The sequence below is a fragment of the Geotrypetes seraphini genome, chromosome 9 (genome assembly GCF_902459505.1).
Source record: "Geotrypetes seraphini chromosome 9, aGeoSer1.1, whole genome shotgun sequence".
Lineage (NCBI taxonomy): Eukaryota > Metazoa > Chordata > Amphibia > Gymnophiona > Dermophiidae > Geotrypetes > Geotrypetes seraphini.
Genome location: NC_047092.1, coordinates 14,914,435 through 14,938,150, shown reverse-complemented (window position 1 = coordinate 14,938,150; position 23,716 = coordinate 14,914,435). Strand labels below are relative to the sequence as shown.

The window sequence follows — 23,716 nt, the reverse complement described above, 5'->3', positions numbered from 1 at the left end:
CCAGACGACTGCCCATCTCATGCTATCCAAAAACAGCTTTACCACAAGGGTAAATGGTGGCTTTGGTTTGATCATCTTCAATTACATGTAAACTACCTATATATGGTCAACAAATACAATGAATGAATGACGTTAAAGTCTCTGGAAAAGTTCTTTGAGGACTGAATTGTTCCAACTTTGGCCAGTCCTGATTACAAAGAAAAACAAAACTCCACAAGGGTCAAACAGCAAAACACTTTTGGGCTTTTTTACTAAAGTTACCCTAGTGAATAGGCTTAGCATGGCCTGACACGGCCGTAAAAGAGGTATTTTTCCATTTGTTGAATATCTGACTGTGCGCTAACATTAGAGCGTGACCATTTAAAAAAATTAAAGTGGGAACGCTTACCACTTCCTATTTAGGCATTATGGATGTGCTAACCAGTTAGGGCTAGATTCTATAAATGGCGCTGTACGTTAGGTTGTGGTATGCACCGTACCGCCACTTAACTTAATTACTTCAATTGGCATGGTAATTGATAGCGCCGTTAAAAACCGGTTAAAACTCATTATAAAAAAGTAGGTGCCGGTAAACACCTACGAATGTAGGCATTGTAATTACGTCTAAGAAGACGCCTAGCGGCACCTATGATCAAAGTAGGCGTGTTTAGGGGGCGGCGATGACCTTAGGCACCGTTAGATGTGAGTCTCAAAAGAACTTAGGTGTCTACTATATAGGCCAGTAAAACCCTGGCCTATGTTGCAGATGCCTATGTTTTGTGGTTGGCGCTGTTAGCCGTGATTCTTTAAATGGCTCCTATGCGTGATTGACATGCGGCTGGTGCCGTTTTGTAGGTGGCGGCCGATTTAGGCACCGTTTACAGCAGGGGTGCCCAATAGGTCGATCGCGATCGACCGGTAGCTCGCCAAGGCAAAGTGAGTCGATCATCCAGGACTCCTTTTGCCTTGGTGATCTATTGGGCCGATCAATCTTCCTCTCCCCGACATCAATTCTGCCGTCAGAGAGGAAGTTCGGGCCAGCCAATCGCTGCCTGGCTGGGTGGAACTTCCTCTCTGACGGCAGAATTGACGTCGGGGAGAGGAAGATTGATCGGCCCAAAGCAGAGAGAGCATGGGGCGTTGTCGGCATCGGCTTTGGGGCCTATTATCCATTGGTGGCGTTTGGATCCTGTTCCCCGATGGCAGCGGCAGTGGCAAGTGGCAGTGGCTTGGGGAAGGGCAGGGAGAAAGAAATAAAGGGGGCAGGCAGGGAAACAGAAGGAAAGAAGAGAAACAGAAAAAAAGAAAGGGGGCATGAAGAGAGAAAGAAAGAAAGGGCAGGGAGAGAGGAAGAAAAAGTTGGGGCAGGGAATGAGGTTTGGAGGAGAGGAAGCATACAGGCTGAAAGAAAGAATGGATGCATAGTCAGAAGAAGAAAGTGCAACCAGAGACTCATGAAATCACCAGACAAGGTAGGAAAAATGATTTTATTTTAAATTTAGTGATCAAAATGTGTCTGAATTTATATCTGCTGTCTATATTTTACAATATGGTCCCCTTTTACTAAACCGCAATATTGGTTTTTAGCGCAGGGAGCCTATGAGCGTCGAGAGCAGCGCTGGGCATTCAGCGCAGCTCCCTGCGCTAAAAAATGCTATTGTGGTTTAGTAAAAAGGGAGGGGGTGGGTATTTGTCTATTTTTGTATGGTTGTTACTGAGGTGACAGTGCATAGAGTCATCTGCTTTGACCTCTTTGAAAAAACCCTGGAATAGGAATGATAATTAACAATTCTATGCGTACAGTGTGCGTTGTGTTTTTTTTTAAATTTTATTGTTGGTAGATCATTTTGACTTGGTCATTTTAAAAGTAGCTCGCGAGTTAAAAAAGTGTGGGCACCCCTGGTTTACAGAATCTGGCCCTTAGCTTGCTGGCTGAAAAGCTCTTCCAAGCCCATTCTCTGTCCCTGACACATCCTCCCCTCCCAAAAAATATTCATTATTAGAGCTTGCAAATGCCAAAACTAACACAAGATACTTGAGCCTCTTTTTTATTACAACCTACTAAGACTCAAGGACTAACACAGCTCAAACTCTCGGCCTAAGCAAAACTCAAAATTTTCTGGTTAATGTTTTGGCAAAATCATAGCTCTGCTGTCATTTTGGAACTTACTTGCTCTGCTCTGGCCTTGGGAGGTTCTCCTGCCGGTAGGGTGGTGCCTACAGATTTCCGGTTGAAGTTGTGAGATTCTCCCTCTAAACCTTGGGATGGCTCTTGGCTGTTGGCTAGAAATGGAGTTCCAGGAAGATCTGTGCTGATGGCTTTCATGTTTTCATCTACCAGAGTTTGGATGGGGTATAGTTGTTCTTCCCCAGTCTCCTCCTCCTGCACGGAGTCAACTTTGATTCTGGTATTAGATGCACTTTCCGGCTGACCCCTCATCTTCTGCTCTTTTCTGTTTCGTTTTATATCCTAAAGAAAAGTTAGAAGGTTTCTGTCACAGGCTGCAGAGCTTTATGGGTAGGCTATCCTGACAATTCGAGAGCCACGGCAGGCTGCCATCATCTGGGATGCAGGGCTTCAGGAAGGGCCATCACCCTAATGAAGGCAGCGTTCCTGCCTTGAACACCTATCTCTGCCAAAAGCTACAGGTAAGTAGGTGCTTTGATTCACTTTGAGGCGTGGCCTAGTGGTTAGAGCAGCTGTCTCAGCACTTTGAGGTTGTGAGTTCAATACTCACTGCTGTTCCTTATAACTCTGGGCAAGTCACTTAAAACTTCATTGCCCCGCCTTGGTACAAAATAAATATCTGTCTAAAATAAGCAAACTTCTTTGATTGTAACCACACAGAAAAAGAAGTACAGCAAGTCCTTTACCCTTTACAATCAAACTACTGATGAGGTTGGCTCTTATTGGTGGAATGAGGCATTATGACATCACAATCTCAGCTCTGTTTACCAGAGACTGAAACTCTTCACACTAAGGGGGGAAGTCTAAAAAATGATCTGAAATTTGGCAGCAAAAATTTAATGCTAAGAAATGCAAGGTCATGCATTTGGGCCGCAAAAACCCAAGGGAACTATACAGTTGGTGAAGAACTTATGTGCACAACAGAAGAGCGGGACTTGGGTATGATTGTATGTTGATGATCTCAAGGTGGCCAAACAGGTTGAAAAGATGATGGCGAAAGCTAGAAGGATGCTAGGTTGCATAGGGAGAGGTATGGCCAGTAGGAAAAAGGAGGTATTGATGCCCCTGTATAAGACTCTGGTGAGACCTCTTTTAGAATATTGTGCGCAATTCTGGAGGCCGCACCTTCAAAAAGATATAAAAAGGATGGAGTCAGCTCAGAGGAAGGCTACTAAAATGGTGTATGGTCTTCATCATACGGTGTAGGGGGGCAGACTTAAAGATCTCAGTCTGTATACTTTGGAAGAAAGGCGGGAGAGGGGATATATGTTAGAGACATTTAAATTAATTACTCCAAAAAATGTTATTAGCCAAATGGTGGAAATACCCATTGAAAACCCATTTAAGTACATATGCAGAGGGCAACCCAATGAGTTTTTCAGCTGTTCTTAATCTGTATCATGGGCAAAAAAACTCCACTACTTATCAAAATGCAATCTTTCAAAATGGGAACATATTTCACCACTGTGTACAGGAAAAAGAACCTTCACAGATGTTATGTACTCGATCATATCCCAATGACAGCACGCAGAGGGGATGTAAAAACCAGACTATATCAGAGCAAGCAAAGATCGTTTTATTTCTTGAAAACCATTTGGTCTAAATGGTTTAAATCAAAAAATAGAATGGTTTGCGTTCTATTAAACTATGAGTTTTTGTGATTTTGTTTTTTCAATAAAGTTTGGTCAATAGAGTTTCCAGTGGAAGTGATGTCATGATATTGGGAGCTACAAGTCAGGTGCCATTGTGGAGCCAAATTGCGAACGGAATAGGAGGGAACTCCCTGAAGCAGCCACTTGTTGGTGAAACAAGAGCCTTGTTGGATTTGGACACCGGTTCCTTCACTTCAGTGCCGAAAATGTGATTGTGGGAAGATCGTTGCGTTTTTGGATCGCGATTAGAGAATGACACGGTGAAAAAATTGGTCCCCGTCACCGCCCCGTCCCCGTCTCACCATCCTCTGCACCGCCCCGTCACCGCCATTCCCTTCACCGCCCCGTCACCGCCACTGCAACCCCATTCACCGCCCCGTCACCGTCACCGCTGCATACATAAAAGCCTCAAACGGGTACGATTTTATATACTTTTCTTTATTTACGTATAAAGGAAACATTCTTTAAAACTTTAAAACTTAGTTAAATATTAGTTAATAACTATACAAAAACAAAACACGCAGAGAAAAAATTAATTAATATAAATTCTCAAAACTGACACATTTTGATCACTAAATTTAAAATAGTTATTTTTCATACAGTTTTTCAATCACTAATCTTCCACCACCCCTGGGGCTAGCAATGCAAAAACAAACACGACATGTACTTTAAATGCTTACAATGTTAGCCTACATGATAAGTAGACGCGGCCGCTGTACCTAATCGCGGCAAAGATCTCCCTGCCGTGATTAGCATAGTGACCGCGGCTACGGCTGCAAGTCTCCCCTCCCCCCAGCGATCACGGCAGGAGGGCACCCAACCCCTCCTGTAGACCCCCCCCCAACGGCCCTCCCGACAATCACAGCAGAAGGGTACCCAACCCCTCCTGCCGGTCCTCCCAATGGCCTCCCCTAAGATCGCCGGCAGGAGGGTACCCAACCCCTCCTGCTGGACCCCCCCCCAACGAACCCTCCCACCCCGGAACCCCCTTAGTCTTACTTTCCAAGTTGGACCGGACGGCTCCTCACATGTATGGCCAGCAGGCTTGCCTCCGTCCAAATGAGGCGGGCCCGCCCCTACCCTGCCCAACCCACAGGATCCTAGGGCCTGATTGGTCTAGGCACCTAAAGCCACTCCCGCTATAGGAGGGGCCTTAGGTGCTTGGGCCAATCAGGCCCTAGGATCCTGTGGGTTAGGCAGGGGAGGGGAGGGGCGGGCCCGCCTCATTTGGACGGAGGCAGGCCTGCTGGCCAGATGAGCGAGGAGCTGTCCGGTCCAACTTGGAAAGTAAGACTAAGGGTGGTGTTTCGGAATGGCGGGGTTTGTTGGGGGAGGGTCCGGCAGGAGGGGTTGGGCACCCTCCTATTGGCGATATAGGGGGCCGTTGGGGGTGCCGGCAGGAGGGGTTGGGCACCCTCCTACCAGTGATCATAGGGGGGCTGTTGGGGAGCTGGCAGGAGGGGTTGGATATCCTCCTGCTGCGATCGTCGGGGGGGCTGTTGGGGTAGGCAGGAGGGGATGGGTACCCTCCTGCCGCGATCGTTGGGGAGGGCTGGTTCTGTCGGCATGAAGGGCTGAGGGCAATCGTCGGGGGGGGGGGGGGCGGGTTCTATTGGCAGGAAGGGTTGATCTGACAAATGAGGAGCACGGTGAAACACAGGTAAATAGCGGTTCCTAGAAGGGGGGACATTGGCCTGCGGGGACAAATCTATTCACCGTTTTTGCGGGCGGTGAAAGGATTTGTCCCCGCGTCTGCGGCGATTTGCTAATGAGGTCACCATAACCCGCAGCCAAACCGCAGCCACGCAGCGGTTCGCTGCGGGGATCGCTCCCCGTGTCATTCTCTAATCGCGATCCTGGCCTTTATCAACAGCTGTGAAGATAAGTGAAACCTTCCTTAAGGTTCTTTTTCCTGTTCCCTGTGCACAGTGGTGAAATATGTTCCCATTTTGAAAGATTGCATTTTCAGAAGTAGTGGAGTTTTTTTTTGCCCATGATACAGATTAAGAACGGCTGAGAAACTCATTGGGTTGCCGTCTACATATGAAATTAAGTTGAGGCTTTTTCTCCACTTTACTTAAATGGTTTTTCAATGGGTATTTCCACCACTTGGCTAATAACATTTTTTGGGAGTAATTAATTTATAGATTGTTATTATTAGTATTGTTCTAGAGCAGGAGTGCCCACACTTTTTGGGCTTGCGAGCTACTTTTTAAATGACCAAGTCAAAATGATCTACCAACAATAAAATTAAAAAAAAAACACAAAGCACACTGTACGCATAGAAAATGTTAATTATCATTCCTATTCCAGGGTTTTTCAAAGAGGTCAAAGCAGATGACTCTATGCACTATCACCTCAGTAACAACCATACAAAAATAGACAAATATACCCCCCTCCCTTTTTACTAAACCACGATAGCAGTTTTTAGCGCAGGGAGCTGCGCTGAATGCCCAGCGCTGCTCTCGACACTCATAGGCTCCCTGAGCTAAAAACCTCTATTGCGGTTTAGTAAAAGGGGACCTTAGTGTAAAATATAGACAGCAGATATAAATTCAGACACATTTTGATCACTAAATTTAAAATAAAATCATTTTTCCTACCTTGTCTGGTGATTTCATGAGTCTCCGGTTGCACTTTCTTCTTCTGACTGTGCATGCAATCTTTCTTTCAGCCTGTATGCTTCCTCTTCTCCACACCTCATTCCTTCCCCCAACTTTTCCTTCCTCTTCCCTGCCCTTTCTTTCTCTCTGCCTCCCTTTCTTTTTTTTCTGTTTCTCTTCTTTCCTTCTGTCTCCCTGCCTGCCCTTTTTCTTTCTTTCTCCCTGCCCTCCCCCAAGCCACTGCCACTGCCATCGGGGACCAGGACCCAAACGCCACCAATAACAGGCCCCAAGCTCTCCCTGCTTCAGCCAACCAGCATTCCTCTCCCCGACGTCAATTCTGCTGTCGGGAAGAGGAAGGCTGATCAGCCCAAGATCGTGATCAACCTATTGGGGAAATGCTGCCGGGTCCTGCCTTCGCGGAAACTGAAAGTAGGCAGGACCCGGCAGCAAGAAGAGGAAATGCTTCATTTACTTGTCTCCCGCCTTAGCCCGTAGCGAACGCTTGCTTCAGGGCTCTCAACATGTGCGCGCCGGCTTCCCTTCTCCCCTCCCCCCAGGACATAACTTCCGGTTTCGGAGGGAAGAGAAGAGAAGCCGGCACGCACACGTTAGAGCCCGGAGCATAAGTTCGCTATGGGCTGAAATCTTCAAGCCGGTTTTTTTTGGGGGGGGGTTTAATGTTCAGCAGCGGCAGATGACAGCTGGCGGACCGCCCAGCTAAAAGGCCCTAGGGAGAACACTGGAGAGGAAGGCTGATCGGCCCATAGATCAGGACGGCAACACGAGTCTGCGATCGACTCACGTTGCCTTCCTGAGCTACTGTTGGGCACCCCTGTTCTGGAGAGACATTTAAATACCTACGTTATGTAAATGCGCATGAGTCGAGTCTCTTTCAATTGAAAGGAAACTCTGCAATGAGAGGGCATAGGATGAAGTTAAGAGGTGATAGGCTCAGAAGTAATCTAAGGAAATACTGTTTTTCAGAAAGGGTGGAAGATGCATTGAACAGTCTCCCAGAAGAGGTGGTGGAGACAGAGTGTGTCTGAAATCAAAAGGGCCTGGGATAGGCATGTGGGATCTCTCGGAGAGAGAAAGAGATAATGGTTACTGTGGATGGGCCATTTGGTCTTTATCTGCCATCATGTCTCTATGTTTATCTGGTTCTTCTAATGTCACAATGTGAACTGATCAGTCCCTATCGTTTCTTGACTGCTGATCCAATGAGCCATTTCTCACAATTTCTTCAAAACATACTCTACGTCTTTTCTGAAAACTATTGAACCAGTCTATGAAAACCATAACCTTTCTCCAGATACACATTTTTAATAAGGATCAGATCCTCCTAACTGAAAACCATGGTAAATGTTTACTTTTGAAACAAAATGGCATCTGTGTGTATCTTGACGAGAATTGCTAGGTGCTGGTGACATCATTTAGATGAGTTGGCCAATAGCGGCTATGGTGGCCAATTTAGAAGCCTTGTCATATTTTGGACATGCAGAAACCAGCAGGTAGACACGTAAAAGATACACATGCACTCCCAATTTCAGAATGGAAATAAATGTTTATGTTTGCCGACGGGATTTATTCCTGTTCTCAGGGACGTCTAGGTTTTAGCTCAGACTTTTTCGGCAATAACTAGGGTTGCCAGATTTTCCAATTGGAAAATCCAGACCTCTAGACCCGCCCCCCAAGCCCGCCTAGTTCCACCCATCCCCACCCCCATCCCGCCCGCTCTTGTCTGCCGCTCTCCGCTGCCCGTCGAGAGCAGCATGGAGCATTCAGCGCAGCTCCTTGCGCTAATAACCGCTATCGCGGTTTAGTAAAAGGGGCAGGGGATAATTTAGGCCTGCAAGAAGTGTCCTACATCTAATCTAAATCTAAATTTAAACTGTCATTTCTAACCTGCTTAATACCTATATACTGTAGCTCCAAAGTGGCTTACAAATACAAAATTGCACTAATACATCAAGCTATTCACTTACAATTGGTGCAAAATTATATCCCTAGGTCTCATTAGCTATCCTAGTTTATAAACTTCTCAAATAAGAAGGTTTTCAGACCCCTCTGAAACAACATACAAGAAGGACTGCTTTGTGGCTGCCAGTAAACACATATCCATTTGGATACTGGGCCCTGTATATGATTGCACTGGATCGGTGGCATGGAATGTTGCCACTCTTTGGGATTCTAGAATCTCGTTACTCTCTGGGATTCCGGAATCTTGCTATTCTTTGAGATTCTGTATGGAATGTTGCTACACTTTGGGATTCTAGAATCTGGTTATTCTCTGGGATTCCGGAATCTTGCTATTCTTTGAGATTCTGTATGGAATGTTGTTACACTTTGGGATTCTAGAATCTCTTTACTCTTTGGGATTCCGGAATCTTGCTATTCTTTGGGATTCTGTATGAAACATTGCTACTCTTTGGGATTCTTTATGGAATGTTGCTACTCTTTGGGATTCTAGAATCTTGTTACTCTCTGGGATTCCGGAATCTTGCTATTCTTTGAGATTCTGTATGAAATGTTGCTACTCTTTGGGATTCTGGAATCTTGTTACTCTTTGGGATTCCGGAATCTTGCTATTCTTTGGGATTCTGTATGAAACGTTGCTATTCTTTGAGATTCTGTATGGAATGTTGCTACACTTTGGGATTCTAGAATCTCTTTACTCTTTGGGATTCCGGAATCTTGCTATTCTTTGGGATTCTATATGAAATGTTGCTACTAGTTGGGGTTTTGCCAGGTACTAGTGACTTGGATTGGCCACCGTGATGACGGGCTACTGTTCTTACCTACCGTGGTGAATAAACAGATTAAGTTAAACACTGGTGCCAGCATTAGATTTAAGCCAGTCTCTGCACCAACTGATTAATAAATGGTAGTCACTTAGGTGTAAGTGAATTAGACATGCTTAAAATCAGGGGTGTCCAACCTTTTGGCTTCCCTGGGCCACAATGGCCGAAAAAATGTTTCTGGGGCCGCACAAACGTGCGAACGCTGCGGCAAGACAGAGGAGGGAGCTGGCAAGACGGTTAAACACCTAGGGGCAGCAGAGAAAAACACTGCATTGCCCTCGACCGGGGCCGCACAAAATACTTCACTGGGCCGCAGGTTGGACACCCCTGCTTAAAATAAATAAATAAATAATAACAGTAAACCATAATGGCCTCCCTAGTTGCTACCGCTATATAGGAAAAGCTCCAGAGTCTGACCAATTCAAGAAGTCAAGTAGGTTAATGCGCCCTGTTTGCTGCCAGCAGTATTACGATGAGGTAATCATGGCCTCGCACTGACCCCCCACTGTGAAGCACTCACAGTGTATTCCGAAGCGTGCTTTGGTCCCTGCTTCTTCCTTGTTGTTCTGTCCTTTTTTGAGCTCGTCAGCTGCTGAAATGCCTCTTCCATGCCATCCCTCAGAAGATGGTCAGTCAATTCTTTCAGCAGCGTCAACTGAAATAGCAATGGAGGACAGATGAGCAAGCAGAAATGAGTCCAAGCTTTCTCCCACAGGATATCCCCGTCACGACTCAGCAGTTTCACAAGCTGAAAACAGCACGGAGTGGTTTGTTGCACTGCTTCAAACTCACACCTTGCAGTCTCGACCAAAGGCAAAAAGTCTGCATATCCTCTTCTCTTGCTCTGGCTCTATTTTCAGGGTCTGGGATCCAGGAAGGTGGTGATGGAAGGGGACCCAAGGGAACTTGGATGTTATGGTAAATATTGGCTGGCAGATCATTGGGGGGGGGGGGGGACACATTGGCAGTGGCACACTTTTTCTATTATTGGCTAATAGCCTCCAATGCAGCATCACTTTGTTGATGAAGGCGGGAACTGGGGGATTACTCACATTTTTAAGCGCAAACTAGCTAGGTTTAGTCAAGGAATACATTACATTAGTAATTTCTATTCCGCCATTACCTTGCGGTTCAAGGCGGATTACATCCAAACTAAAGCAAGAATTACATTTCAACTTGAAGTAATAGATTAAACGATGAGATAAAATTTTAAGGCAGAATTATGGGTTTTAGATAATGTTTGGTAACTAGAAAAATTAGAGAGTACTAAGGGTTTATAGAGTGTTGGATGTTGGGTTAGGATTATTGTGCTGGATAGGTTTAAGGTGTTTTTTGAAGAGTATGGTTTTAATTTCTTTCTTGAAGGTTTTGTAATCTGTGGATGAGGATAACAGAGTGGTGAGTTGTTTGTCCAACTTAGCTGCTTTGGAGGCTATTAGGTTGTCATAAAGTGTTTTTCGTTTGACATTTTTGGATGGTGGGTAATAGAATAGTGAATGGGTTCTTCTGTGTCTGATTGAGAAGGAATGATTTAGTCTGTTATTCCAGCCACAACAAATTCAGTTGGGTTTAGTCTTCCTTGCTTGGAGCAAAGTGGGGGAGAGGGTGTTATATATTGGTCTCACTGTTGATGCTCTGTTAATATACGGCTGACAAAGCTTCTATTGATACATCCCATCATCCGCCTCATCCAAGGCAAGGCGGATGATGGGATGTATCAATAGAAGCTTCGTCAGCCGTAAACCTGAAGTCATAATGCCACTGTACAGAGCCATGGTGAGACCTCATCTGGAGTACAGTGTGCAATTCTGGAGGCCACATTACCATAAAGATGTGCTTCGAGCTGAGTCGGACAAGCGAATGGCCACTAGGATGGTCTCCGGACTCAAGGGTCTCTCATATGAGGAAAGACTGGGCAAGTTGCAGCTCTACTCTCTGGAGGAGCGCAGGGAGAGGGGTGACATGATTGAGACATTTAAGTACATCACAGGTCGTGTCGAGGTGGAAAACGACATATTCTTTCCTAAGGGACCTTCAGTCACAAGGGGGCACCCGCTCAAACTCAGAGGAGGGAGATTTGGTGGTGACACCAGGAAGTATTTCTTTACAGAAAGGGTGGTGGATCACTGGAACAAACTACCGGTGCAGGTGATCAAGGCCACTAGCGTGCTCGACTTTAAGAATAAATGGGACATCCACGTGGGATCTCTACGTGGGTCGAGCAGCACTCTGACTTAATGGGGTGGGACAGTAGAGTGGGCAGACTTGATGGGCTATAGCCCTTTTCTGCCGTCATCTTTCTATGTTTCTATATCAAATTACCATACTTTAATCTCAAGTAATTCCCTAAAGGAGTAAAAAACAAACAAACTACACTTCTCCCTCCATATTCGCTGTGATAGGGGATTAACAGAACTGCAAATACAGAAAAATTGTGAATAACTTTTTCATGTTATTTGCTGTTTTCTATTAAAAAACTATTGTGAATATGGTGAAACCGCGAATAACATGGTGGAAGACCTGGCCTGTTCCTGAAGGAGAGGCAAAACACGGTGAACAAAGTGCGGGGAATCAGCGATTTCTCTATGCAAGCAGATGTAATTTGGGGGGGAGGAGCCAGCAAGCTAAAAACCGTGAATACTCGAAACCGCAATCGTTGAAACCGCAAATACGGAGGGAGAAGTGTACATCCAAACTCCGACTCCTATCTTTCTTAAAAACTTAACAATAATAAATGAATGGAGACTAGATAGCAAAGGAAATGCAAAATGTTTAATAATGTGACAGACTGAAAAAGCTGGGGCTGTTCTCCCTGGAAAAGCGGAGACTTAGAGGAGACATGATAGAAACCTTCAAGATCCTGAAGGGTATAGAAAGGGTAGACAGGGACAGATTTTTCAGATTACGGGGAACCACAAGTACAAGGGGGCACTCGGAAAAATTAAAAGGAGACAGGTTTAAAACAAATGCCAGAAAGTTCTTTTTCACCCAGAGGGTGGTGGACACATGGAACGCGCTTCCGGAGGCTGTGATAGGCCGGAGCACGTTACAAGGCTTCAAAGAAGGTTTGGATAGGTTCCTAGAGGATAAAGGGATTGAGGGGTACAGATAGGAGTAGAGGTAGGTTTAGGGATAGTCTGGGACCATTAATCAGGCAATGGGCCTGATGGGCCGCCGCGGGAGCGGACCGCTGGGCGAGATGGACCTCTGGTCTGCCTCAGCGGATGCAACTTCTTATGTTCTTATGTTCAGTAACTGCGCAGGTTTTGTATTGATCTGATTGATGCATGCGTGGGGGGAAAAAAAATCCCCGAATCGCATACGCGCCAGTTACATCACTGGTGTTGTCTCGTATAATTCTCTCATTTAAATAACACCCCCAATGTCTCTACCCAAAAATCATGCTTATCCAAAAGTGTTCCAGAACGATCAATGACTCAGTGTTCATTCATCAGTTGGTGGTTTACTATAATGCCCAATGAAAATATAATCAGTAAAAACTTTTGATTGAAAAAGTGCTATATTTAAGTTCAGCGTTTAGCAGTTCCAAGTCTTATCTGGCTTTCAATGAATCCATCCATAGGGCTGTTAATATATCTTGAACACTAACAAAAAAAAACCTGACTCTATAGGAATGGGATAGCCAATATGTTACATTACAACAGGGGTAGGGAACTCCGGTCCTCGAGAGCCGTATTCCAGTCGGGTTTTCAGGATTTCCCCAATGAATATGCATGAGATCTATTTGCATGCACTGCTTTCAATGCATATTCATTGGGGAAATCCTGAAAACCCGACTGGAATACGGCTCTCGAGGACCGGAGTTCCCTACCCCTGCATTACAATATTAACTAAAGTGGAGAAAAAAAGCCTCTGAGGTAATGGCAGCCTTATAACGGAATAAATGTTGATTCTTCAAGGCTGTTTGAATCAAGTCATAGGCACAAAAAAAAACTCCACTTAACGAGCAAAGTCCATCTTGCGATACATAAGAAACACAGCCCTAAGACTGGTCTACTCACTGAAGAAATTCAACCACATCATGGAGGCATACCACGACACACATTGGCTCCCGATACAAGCGAGAGTACACTTCAAATTTTACTGCCTACTATTTAAAGCAAAAAACGGAGACAGCCCAGCCTATTGGAACAATCGACTAATTCAATCCACCTCAACCAGATATAGGAGAACCCACACACCCTCCAACCAAAAACGTCAAAAGAAAAAACTGTATAACAACCTCCTAGCCACTCGAGCTGCAACACTCGACCTCCAACTCTACAACCTAGTGACCTCGACCACAGACTACAAAACCCTCAAAAAAGAAATAAAAACCCTTCTATTCAAAAAAAAAAAACACCTAAAACCGAACTAACTCAATCAGAAATGTCCCAAGCATCACCTGCAACTTCTCCATATGTACTTCTAATACCATGACAATTCAGATGTAATCCTTAGCAACTCAAAGAAATGTACAAACTACTCCCTAAATACTTCTAATATCCCGACAATCCATTTGTAATCCGCCTTGAACTGCAAGGTAATGGCGGAATAGAAATCCCTAATGCAGTGTAATGTAACCCATAACATTACATTAGTGATTTCTATTCCACCAGGTGATCGAGGCCAGTAACGTGCTCGACTTCAAGAGTCGATGGGACAAACAGGTGGGAGTACTACGGAGTTATGCTCAATCGACACATACTCCAGGGAAGAAGGGTCCTTGAACAGGCAGACTAGTTGGAGGGAGGGTTCTCGAGTGGGCAGACTTGTTGGGCCATCAGCCCTTTTCTGCCGTCATATTCTATGTTTCTATTATCTTGCGGTTCAAGGCGGATTACATTATTACAGTTTACAGTATTACATATTACATATGAGGTATTAGGTCTTTTGGAGATACTTAAGAAGTAGTCTGGAAATTTATCAGGATCAGCGAGTGTTGCGGGTGGTGCTTGGGTCAAGTCTGGTTGTGTTAGTTTAGTTTAATGTATTTTTTGAATAGTAGGGTTTTTGTAGTAAAGAACACTGAGAGACTTATATGAAGCACTCTAACAGAAGAACCTGCGGGACCGGCTCCATTGCTGTATTGGGCCTGTATGGTTTTGAAAGGAGCGGCGATTGAAGACTGCGGTGAAGATTCTGTTGAAGCGGTTCAGATAAGTCCCTCACTATATTCTTTACTACAGGTTATGAGTTGCCTGTGTATATCGCAAGATGGACTTTGCTTGTTAAGTGGAGGTTTTTTTTGTGCCTATGACTTATGGGGGAAGCCACTGCTTGCCCTGGATCGGTAGCATGGAATGATGATGCTCTTTGGGATTCTAGAATCTTGTTATTCTTTGGGATTCTGGAATCTTGCTATTCTTTGCGATTCTATATGGAATGTTGCTACTCTTTGGGATTCTAGAATCTTGTTACTCTTTGGGATTCTGGAATCTTGCTATTCTTTGGGATTCTATATGGAATATTGCTACTCTTTGGGATTCTAGAATCTTGTTACTCTTTGGGATTCTGGAATCTTGCTATTCTTTGGGATTCTATATGGAATGTTGCTATTCTTTGGGATTCTAGAATCTTGTTACTCTTTGGGATTCTGGAATCTTGCTATTCTTTGGGATTCTATAGGAATGTTGCTACTCTTTGGGATTCTAGAGTCTTGTTACTCTTTGGGATTCTGGAATCTTGCTATTCTTTGGGATTCTATATGGAATCTTGTTACTCTTTGGGATTCTGGAATCTTGCTATTCTTTGGGATTCTATAGGAATGTTGCTACTCTTTGGGATTCTAGAATCTTGTTACTCTTTGGGATTCTATAGGAATGTTGCTACTCTTTGGGATTCTAGAATCTTGTTACTCTTTGGGATTCTGGAATCTTGCTATTCTTTGGGATTCTATATGGAATCTTGTTACTCTTTGGGATTCTAGAATCTTGTTTCTCTTTAGGATTCTGGAATCTTGCTATTCTTTGGGATTCTATATGGAATGTTGCTACTCTTTGGGATTCTACAATCTTGTTACTCTTTGGGATTCTGGAATCTTGCTATTGTTTGGGATTTTATATGGAATGTTGTACTCTTTGGGCTTTACCAGGTACTAGGGACCTGGATTGGCTACCATGAGAACGGGCTACTGGGCTAGATGGACCATTGGTCTGACCCAGTAAGATTATTCTTATGTTCTTATGATTCAAGCAGCCTTGAAAAATCAACATTTATGCTGTTATACAACTACTATTACCTCTGAGGCTTTTTTCTCCACTTTAGTTAATGTTGCAATGTAACGTATTGGCTATCCCGTCCATATAGATTCTTTTCAAAAGTATTTTTTGTTAGGGTTCAAGATTTGTTGGAATCCCCTTCTAGGTAGTGTGGTTTACAAAAGACTGTTAATATATCAACCATATAAAGGGAGAAGAGATTCCGGATGCAGATTAGCATCACTGAGGAAAGCGGAAAGATCTATTCACAGAGGTGGAAGGACTTGGTTTTACAATTGTGCGGTTATACGAGGGGTCTTCAAAACGTTTCTGCACTTTCATAGTTTCGCAGGAAATGGTTGGGGCGGGAGACACGGTAAGAGGGTGTATTAGTAGGACGCTGGGAAAAATGTATCACAAAACAGGGTGACTATGTGGAAAAGAGTGACCCGTCAAAAGCGCGCTGGACATTGGCGCACCAACAATCACGCCCTGACATTTGTGCGAAGGACAAATGCACGTCGCCACTTTCACCACTCTCTGGCCTTCCCGTTTGCACTCTGAGGGGTGTGTGGGGGGAACCCCCTCCAATACACTTAGAATTCCTTGTACTCCCGTTGAGGGGGGGTCTGATGGAGAACCCCTCCAGTACACTTAAAGTCACGCTGCCTGGCTTGTCCCCTCTGAAGGGGGGTGTGGGGGGAACTCTTCCGCTCTGAGGGGGTGTGTGTGTGTGTGTGTGGGACCCCTCCCCACTAAAATCACACACTCATTCTGGGAATGCTGACACCATCTCAATTTTAACATTGCCGCAAACTCTCCCCCACTCCATTGACAATTGCGCCCTGAAAATCCCACTCCCTTCATGCATGCACTTGTCGGTACACACGTTTGTCGGAGCGGAACTGTCGGGGTACGCAATTGACGGTGTTATGTGTGCCCAGTCGAACTTCAACTCAATGAGCCCTATAGCTTGGAATGGGCTGAGAGCTCTAGCCGGAAGCAGGCTACCACGGGCTCCAAACCTCTCTCTGGATGACTGCCTCACTCTTGGATCTCACTAGCCTTCTGTGAAGGGTCAGGCCGTTTCTTATCCTTCATAACTTCATGAATTGGCTGGTGGTATATCTATTATATTTGGAGGGGGGGTAGTTGACCAATGATAGATAAGACACCCAGTGAATAGACCAGCATATGCTGTTCTGTTGTGAGTTGGGCAAGGGGAGTCTGAAGTCATTCCACCCTCCATGTGATTCAGTCAATCAGCATACAATAGAAAGTTTAGAGAATAGATATAAAGCTGACAAAACAATCGTTTTTTGAGAATTTGTCTTATACTTCATAAACCAGTTTTGCTCCGTATTACTTAATGGAAAATTCAAAGAGTGAGATATAAGGGTTTCTATTAGAGAATGACACGGGGACAAATTTTTCCCCATCCCCACGGGAACTCATTTTCCCGTCCTGTCCCTGCGAGTTCTTTTCCTGTCCCTGCCCCATTCCTGCAAGCTCTGTCCTCATCTGCACAAGCCTCAAACACTTTAAAATCCTAAGTAGCAACATTCTAGAGCTCAGATTGTGATGTCATAATGCCTCATTCTACCAATGCCTAAGCTCCGTCCTCATCCGCACAAGCCTCAAACACTTTAAAATCATAAGTATTTGAGGCTTGTGTTTATAAGGCAGACCTTACAGGAATGGGGCAGGGACAGCGACAAAACTAACAGGGACGTGATGGTGAAATTGAGTTCCTGCGGGGACGAGGAGAAATTTGTCTCCATGTCATTCTCTAGTTTCTGTCATCCCACAACCTCCCTGGAAATACCAGGGCCCAGGTTGGGTCCAGATCCAGAGAAGAGCCAGGAGATCATACCCCATTCCCCTAAGAGTACAATCCAATCTTTGTTGGCATTTATCAGTAGTGAGTTTCTTGTGACCCGACTGCACAGAACGTACTCTGTGATGAGTCTTGGAGAATCACATCCCATTTGACCAATTTTCAGTAAAGTTTTTTTAGATCTGGGACAAAATTTTCTGTGTCACAAATCCACCCAAAACGTGACATTTGTTCACCTACCTGAATGCCATAAGCTTCAAAAAGCTTTTCCAGATCCTGAGAAAAAAATAAATGGATTTAAAACAATGAAATATTAAATATAGATAAAATGAATGACTGGATAGATAATATGTTTTCTGAGTAAGACTGATAAGGAACAGCCTACCGTATTTTCACATAGATAACGCGCACCCGTGTAAAACGCGCACACGGGTATAGCGCGCAAAAAACACATATTTATGTACATAAATTTTTATATACCGCGCACACCCGTATACCGCGCATGCTTCCCGACTCTCCTTTCGCCCGCCCCGACTCTCCTCTGGAGACCCTGACTCTGTTTTCGCCCGCCCCGACTCTCCTTTCCTCCTTGAAGTCCTGTCCCTACCCTGAAAGCCTGATCCCCCCCCCCCCGACATCCAAATCACCCCCCCGCAGGACCGCTCGCACCCCCACCCCAAAGGACCGCTCGCACACACCCGCACCCCCACCCGAAGGACCGCTCGCACCCCCACAGCCTCACCCCCCTCCCCCATGGAGAAGCTGTCTACCGTGTTTCCGGATGCCAGCGAGCCCAGCTGTTTCCTCTGTCGGAGGTCCCGCCCCTTCTCTGAGCCCTGCTGTACTGCTTTTTCTTCCGGCGGTCCCGCCCTTTCTCTGACATCAGAGAAAGGGCGGGAGAACGCCTGAAGAGGAAGCAGCGCAGCACAGGGCTCTGAGAAGGGGCAGGACCGCCGGCAGAGGAAGCAATTGGGCTGGCATCCGGAAACAAGGTAGACAGCTTCTCCATGGGGGAGGCTGTGGGGGTGCGAGTGGTTCTTCGGGTGGGGTGCGAGCGGTCCTTCGGGGTGGGAGTGCGAGCGCTCCTTCCGGGTGATGAATCGGGCGTCGGGGGGGGGGAAACTATGTAAAAAAAATTTTGTACAACGCGCTCACGCGTATAACGCGCAAGGGTATGCGCGGTTTGTAAAAACCACGTATAACGCACGCGTTATATGCGAGAAAATACGGTAGATATACAGAGGTTTTCACAAAAAAGGGCTCATGCAGACAAGTAAAAAAAAACACTAACATTGATAGTCCAAAACTGCTAAACACCAAAATTATCCCCCCCCTCCCTTTTTTTTTTTTTACAAAACTGTAGTGTGTTTTTTAGCGTCAGCCACGGCGGTAACAGCTCTGGCGCTCATAGGAATTCTTTGAGTGTCGGAGCTGTTACCGCCACGGCTGGCGCTAAAATCCACACTACAGTTTTGTAAAAAGGGGGGGAGGGGGTTAGGTATTTATTTTCAGCCAAATTATGTACAAGAGCTCCTTAGGTTCCAGTTTTATGAAGAAAATGGGCATTGAACTTAAATTTTAGGTCCCTACAACTGAGGCCTTCAAATTCAGGCCTGCCATCCCCCGCTTAAACTTCAAACACCTGGCGCTTCAAATCCGTGCTGAGCGCCTGACTTTATTCCCCTGCTACCACCAAGTTTTAGGGATCCCAAATGTCGTTGCTCTTCCGGGGAGAAGATTTAGGAAATTCTAGATGCCAAAATTCGTAGACCAGTGCCAGATTTAGACTTGGTGAGGCCCTAAGCTATATAAAGCTTGGGGGGCTCCTTGTTAATAAGTTACGCCATATTGTATACCTTAGAAACAATACATAAATGTAATTTTAAAAATAATTTTAGTGTATATATATATAAAAAATGATGACATAATCAGTAATTTGAATCGCTTTTATTAATATAAGTAGCAATGAACTTGTTTGAGAACAGAAAATTATGCTTAAAATATCACCTAAATTCATTACGTATGAAGCCAGTTTCAGAGTACAGATGAAAGTAATCCCACCTCTCAAACATTTAACCCCCCTCCCCCCCTTTTACAAAACCGTGGCGGCTAATGGCGCAAAGTACCGCTGAAGCCTGGGAGTGGGCGTGTTTAGGGGCAGTGCCGGACTTCAGCATCACTACGCGCCTCTGGCTGCGATTCAGGAAGGACCCTGTGGGCCTGTAAATCTCTGGCCTACCTTTCCGGCGCCTCGGGTCCTTGGGATTCACAATTCTTTAAGCAGCACCTTTCAGTGATTGACATGCGGCAGACGCCCGTTTTGTAGGCGCCTTCCACGGCAGGTGCCCCTTACAGAATCGGGATCTATCTGCCACTGAATACGCCCAGTAAGCCCCGGACAAGTGATTTAAATAGCCAGGAGCCGTTTCTGGCCATTTAAATTGCTTCAAATATTGACCCCTCCCCTAAACCTTTTGAATATCAGTCTATCTGGGGACATTCCACCTGATATTCAGAGCTTGGGAGACAGCTGGATATCTCCCATGGTCTGCGGCGAAGCTGGAAGTTCAGGGCCAGCGCCTATCCAGCGACCAGCATTGAATTTCCAGTCTTTTTTTGACTGGCTAAGACATAGCTGACTAGGCCAATATTGAGCAGCTGGTCAGACAAGTCTTAGTGGCCAAAGATTGACCTGTCTTTTGGGCAGGCCTATCTGGCTGCCGAACCTAGCCAGTGAGCCACTGACGGCATCTGGTTGCATTGCACAATATAGCCGGCTAATCCACTGAGCCAGATAGTCAGAGGGAGATAGACGGCTGAGTTCTAGTCGGCCGGCCAGGAGCTGCTCTTGGCCAGCCTAATAGCGCTAAATATTGGGCCCAATGAGTTTAACAATCTAATAGTGTCTTTAATGTTGCTGCCAGTAGGTGGCAGCACTGTTTTCAAATGTACTCCTCCCATAGGAGCCCACAGGTAAGAGCAAAATTCCCTCCAAGCTTCTAAACCCACTTTTTCTGTACCTTGAGTTCCACTCCTTTGCCAGGTGGGCCTCGGGGTCCCTTAAAGAAAGAAGATATTTAAGCTTGTTAGTGCCATGATGGAAGGCGGCAAGCATAAGAAACATTGGAGCAGTAAAACAACTTTTTATTTGGTAGGCTAAATGAAGTAACTTCTGTCCTTGACTCCAAAAGCCCCTAATTGATGTTGCACTATGGGTAGGGTTACCAGATTTTGTTCTGATAAAGCTGGGATACATGGACCTGCCCCCAGTCCCACCCCATTCTGCCTAAGCAGAGAGGCAGCTTCTGAAGTAGACTGATGACAGCAGGCTCATGTCGCTGAGCTGCCAGCAGCCCAAAGAAAATAGAATTGTGGTGCCGAGGAGGTAAGAGGGGAAGAGTCACCAGATTCTTTGTAAGCCTGCCCTGCCAAATTAGCTACTGGGAGGCTGGTACAGGAGAGAGGTGAGGGCGGAGCCGGGGGTGGGGAGAGGCGGGGTCGTGTGTCCTCTTTTTTTTCAATTCAAAAATATGGTATATCTTAGTATCCTAGTATATCTTCTAGGATAAGCAGAATAAATTCTGCTTTGCTCTTTTGGGATCTTGTCCCTACTTGTGACCTGAATTGGCCATTGTTGGAAACAGGATACTGGGCTTGATGGACCATCGGTCTGTGCCAGTATGGCAATTCTTACGTGAGCCAAGTATAGGACAATCAAGCCATTGTGACATCACTGGAATGAGGCATTATGATATCACAATCTCAGCTCTGGAATGTTACTGGTTAATGGAAGTCGCTCGTAGGAAGGAAAGGTGACTAGTGGAGTCCCTCAGGGTTCGGTGCTGGGGCCAATCCTGTTCAATATGTATGTGAGTGACATTGCTGAAGGGTTAGAAGGAAAAGTGTGCCTTTTTGCAGATGATACCAAGATTTGTAACAGAGTAGACACCGAAGAGGGAGTGGAGAATATGAAAAAGGATCTGCAAAAGTTAGAGGAATGGTCTAATGCCTGGCAACTAAAATTCAATGCAAAGAAATGCAGAGTAATGCATTTGGGGATTAATAATAGGAAGGAACCGTATATGCTGGGAGGAGAGAAGCTGATATGCACGGACGGGGAGAGGGACCTTGGGGTGATAGTGTCCGAAGATCTAAAGGCGAAAAAACAGTGTGACAAGGCAGTGGCTGCTGCCAGAAGGATTCTGGGCTGTATAAAGAGAGGCGTAGTCAGTAGAAGGAAGAAGGTGTTGATGCCCCTGTACAGGTCATTGGTGAGGCCCCACTTGGAGTATTGTGTTCAGTTTTGGAGACCGTATCTGGCGAAAGACGTAAGAAGACTTGAGGCGGTCCAGAGGAGGGCGACGAAAATGATAGGAGGCTTGCGCCAGAAGACGTATGAGGAGAGACTGGAAGCCCTGAATATGTATACCCTAGAGGAAAGGAGAGACAGGGGAGATATGATTCAGACGTTCAAATACTTGAAGGGTATTAACGTAGAACAAAATCTTTTCCAGAGAAAGGAAAATGGTAAAACCAGAGGACATAATTTGAGGTTGAGGGGTGGTAGATTCAGGGGCAATGTTAGGAAATTCTACTTTACGGAGAGGGTAGTGGATGCCTGGAATGCGCTCCCGAGAGAGGTGATGGAGAGTAAAACTGTGACTGAGTTCAAAGAAGCGTGGGATAAACACAGAAGATTTAGAATCAGAAAATAATATTAAAAATTGAACTAAGGCCTGTACTGGGCAGACTTGCACAGTCTGTGTCTGTATATGGCCGTTTGGTGGAGGATGGGCTGGGGAGGGCTTCAATGGCTGGGAGGGTGTAGATGGGCTGGAGTAGGTTTGATGGAAATTTCGGCAGTAGGAACCCAAGAAATAGCTAAGAAGAAAAAATTAAAAAATTTAAATTGAATCAGGTTGGGCAAACTGGATGGACCATTCGGGTCGTTCTCTGCCGTCATCTACTATGTTACTACTCTTTGGGTTACTGTCAGATATTTGGGACCTGGGTTGGTCACTGTTGGGCTTGATGGACTTTCTGTCTGTCCCAGTATGGCAATGCTTAATGTCTGTTTTTGAGCATCCTAAACTCTTTTACTTTCATCCCAAGAAAATGAATCATCCGTTATGACCATTTCTAGATGTCAAGCTTTTCTCTTGCAAAGAGGAATTTATCTAGATCAAATCAAATCAAATTGTATGCAATGAATTTGTGTAACAGAGGCTGAACTGCAACCCCTGAAGACCGGAATAAATCATTCATGTCATGGTTACAAACTAATAAAAGCTATTAGTTTGCCAAAATCTATTTTTTTCCCTATTCCTTCAAGAAAGAGCAGAGGCGTTCGCAATACACAGCCACGATTTCAGGTCAAAGGAGCTCCAGCACATTCAATTCAAAAGTAAAGCAGAATATAGATTTTGCAGCAAGTTAATTCCTGGCGGCCGATAGACGCACCAGTAGCATAATTAATTAGCTTTTTCTGCAGGGCTCCCCATATAAAGCCTAATAAAAGAAATCGTTTCACTTACAGCAACTCTGATCTAAGGGCTTCAGAAGATCGATGGGAGAGAAGATCGTGGGAAATGAGGATCCATGATTCTCATGCTCTCCCTGGTCTCCTTTTCTAAGGGCATTTCTAAGGGCATTTCATCCTATTAGCAGATCTGAGCACACTCAGTGCACGGTGTAGAAACTGGCAGGGCAGGGAAAGGGAAAAGCCGAATCCAAGAGGCAGGGGATTATGACATAAGCGCTTTACAAGATGGTCGGGTAACGGAGAGACTCAAATGGGGCAGTTCTAGAAGTGGGCACCTCTAGTTAGTCATGCCAATGCTGTACGCCGAGTGACAGTGCCAGGATGCCGTTACAGAAGACTGGCCTATGTTGGCATCGAAGCACGCAAAGTTAGGCACGATCATTTACACTGGGCCCGTGGCTGGTGTAAATGGATGCACCGGAGTATTCCATGCTATTGGGGGAATTCTATCTGTGGCACGAACATTCCACACCGAATATTCAGCACAGAAAAGCGTTCTAACGGATGCGAGGCACCAAAACAGGGCAGAAAGAGCAGATCTTTGACTCTTCTCTCCTCTTGGCTGCTTCTTCCTCTATGACATCACCAAAATCTGACCTTTCCTCCCTGAGCACACTTCCAAAATCCTTATCCACTCCCTCATCACCTCTCGCATGGACTATTGAGACCTGCTTCTCATTGGCCTCCCACCTAACCATCTCTCTCCCCTTCAAGCTGTTCAGAATGCTGCCACACGACTTATATTCCACCAAAGTCGCTATGCTCATATCACCGCTCTCCTTAAGTCACTTCACTGGCTCCCTATCCACTTCCACATACAGTTCAAGCTCCTCTTATTAATCTACAAGTTAGACAAGTTTCCGGTGAACAAGAGTGTACGCTGGTAGGGCTAGTCTCAGTTAGAGCGCTGG

The 23,716-nt window shown here is 45.4% G+C and overlaps 1 protein-coding gene across 1 annotated transcript in view; it reads right to left on the bottom strand.

Annotated features, from left to right (window-relative positions):
* Positions 1–23,716, bottom strand: part of LOC117366868 (collagen alpha-1(VII) chain-like) — a 311,407-nt gene that overhangs the window by 101,736 nt on the left and 185,955 nt on the right. The window contains exons 53-56 of the mRNA XM_033958833.1: positions 20,284–20,322; positions 17,504–17,539; positions 9,747–9,881; positions 2,150–2,449 (exon numbers count right to left, since the gene is read on the bottom strand). Of these exons, the coding sequence (XP_033814724.1) occupies positions 2,150–2,449; positions 9,747–9,881; positions 17,504–17,539; positions 20,284–20,322 (510 nt within the window). The remainder of the gene's footprint in view (positions 1–2,149; positions 2,450–9,746; positions 9,882–17,503; positions 17,540–20,283; positions 20,323–23,716) is intronic.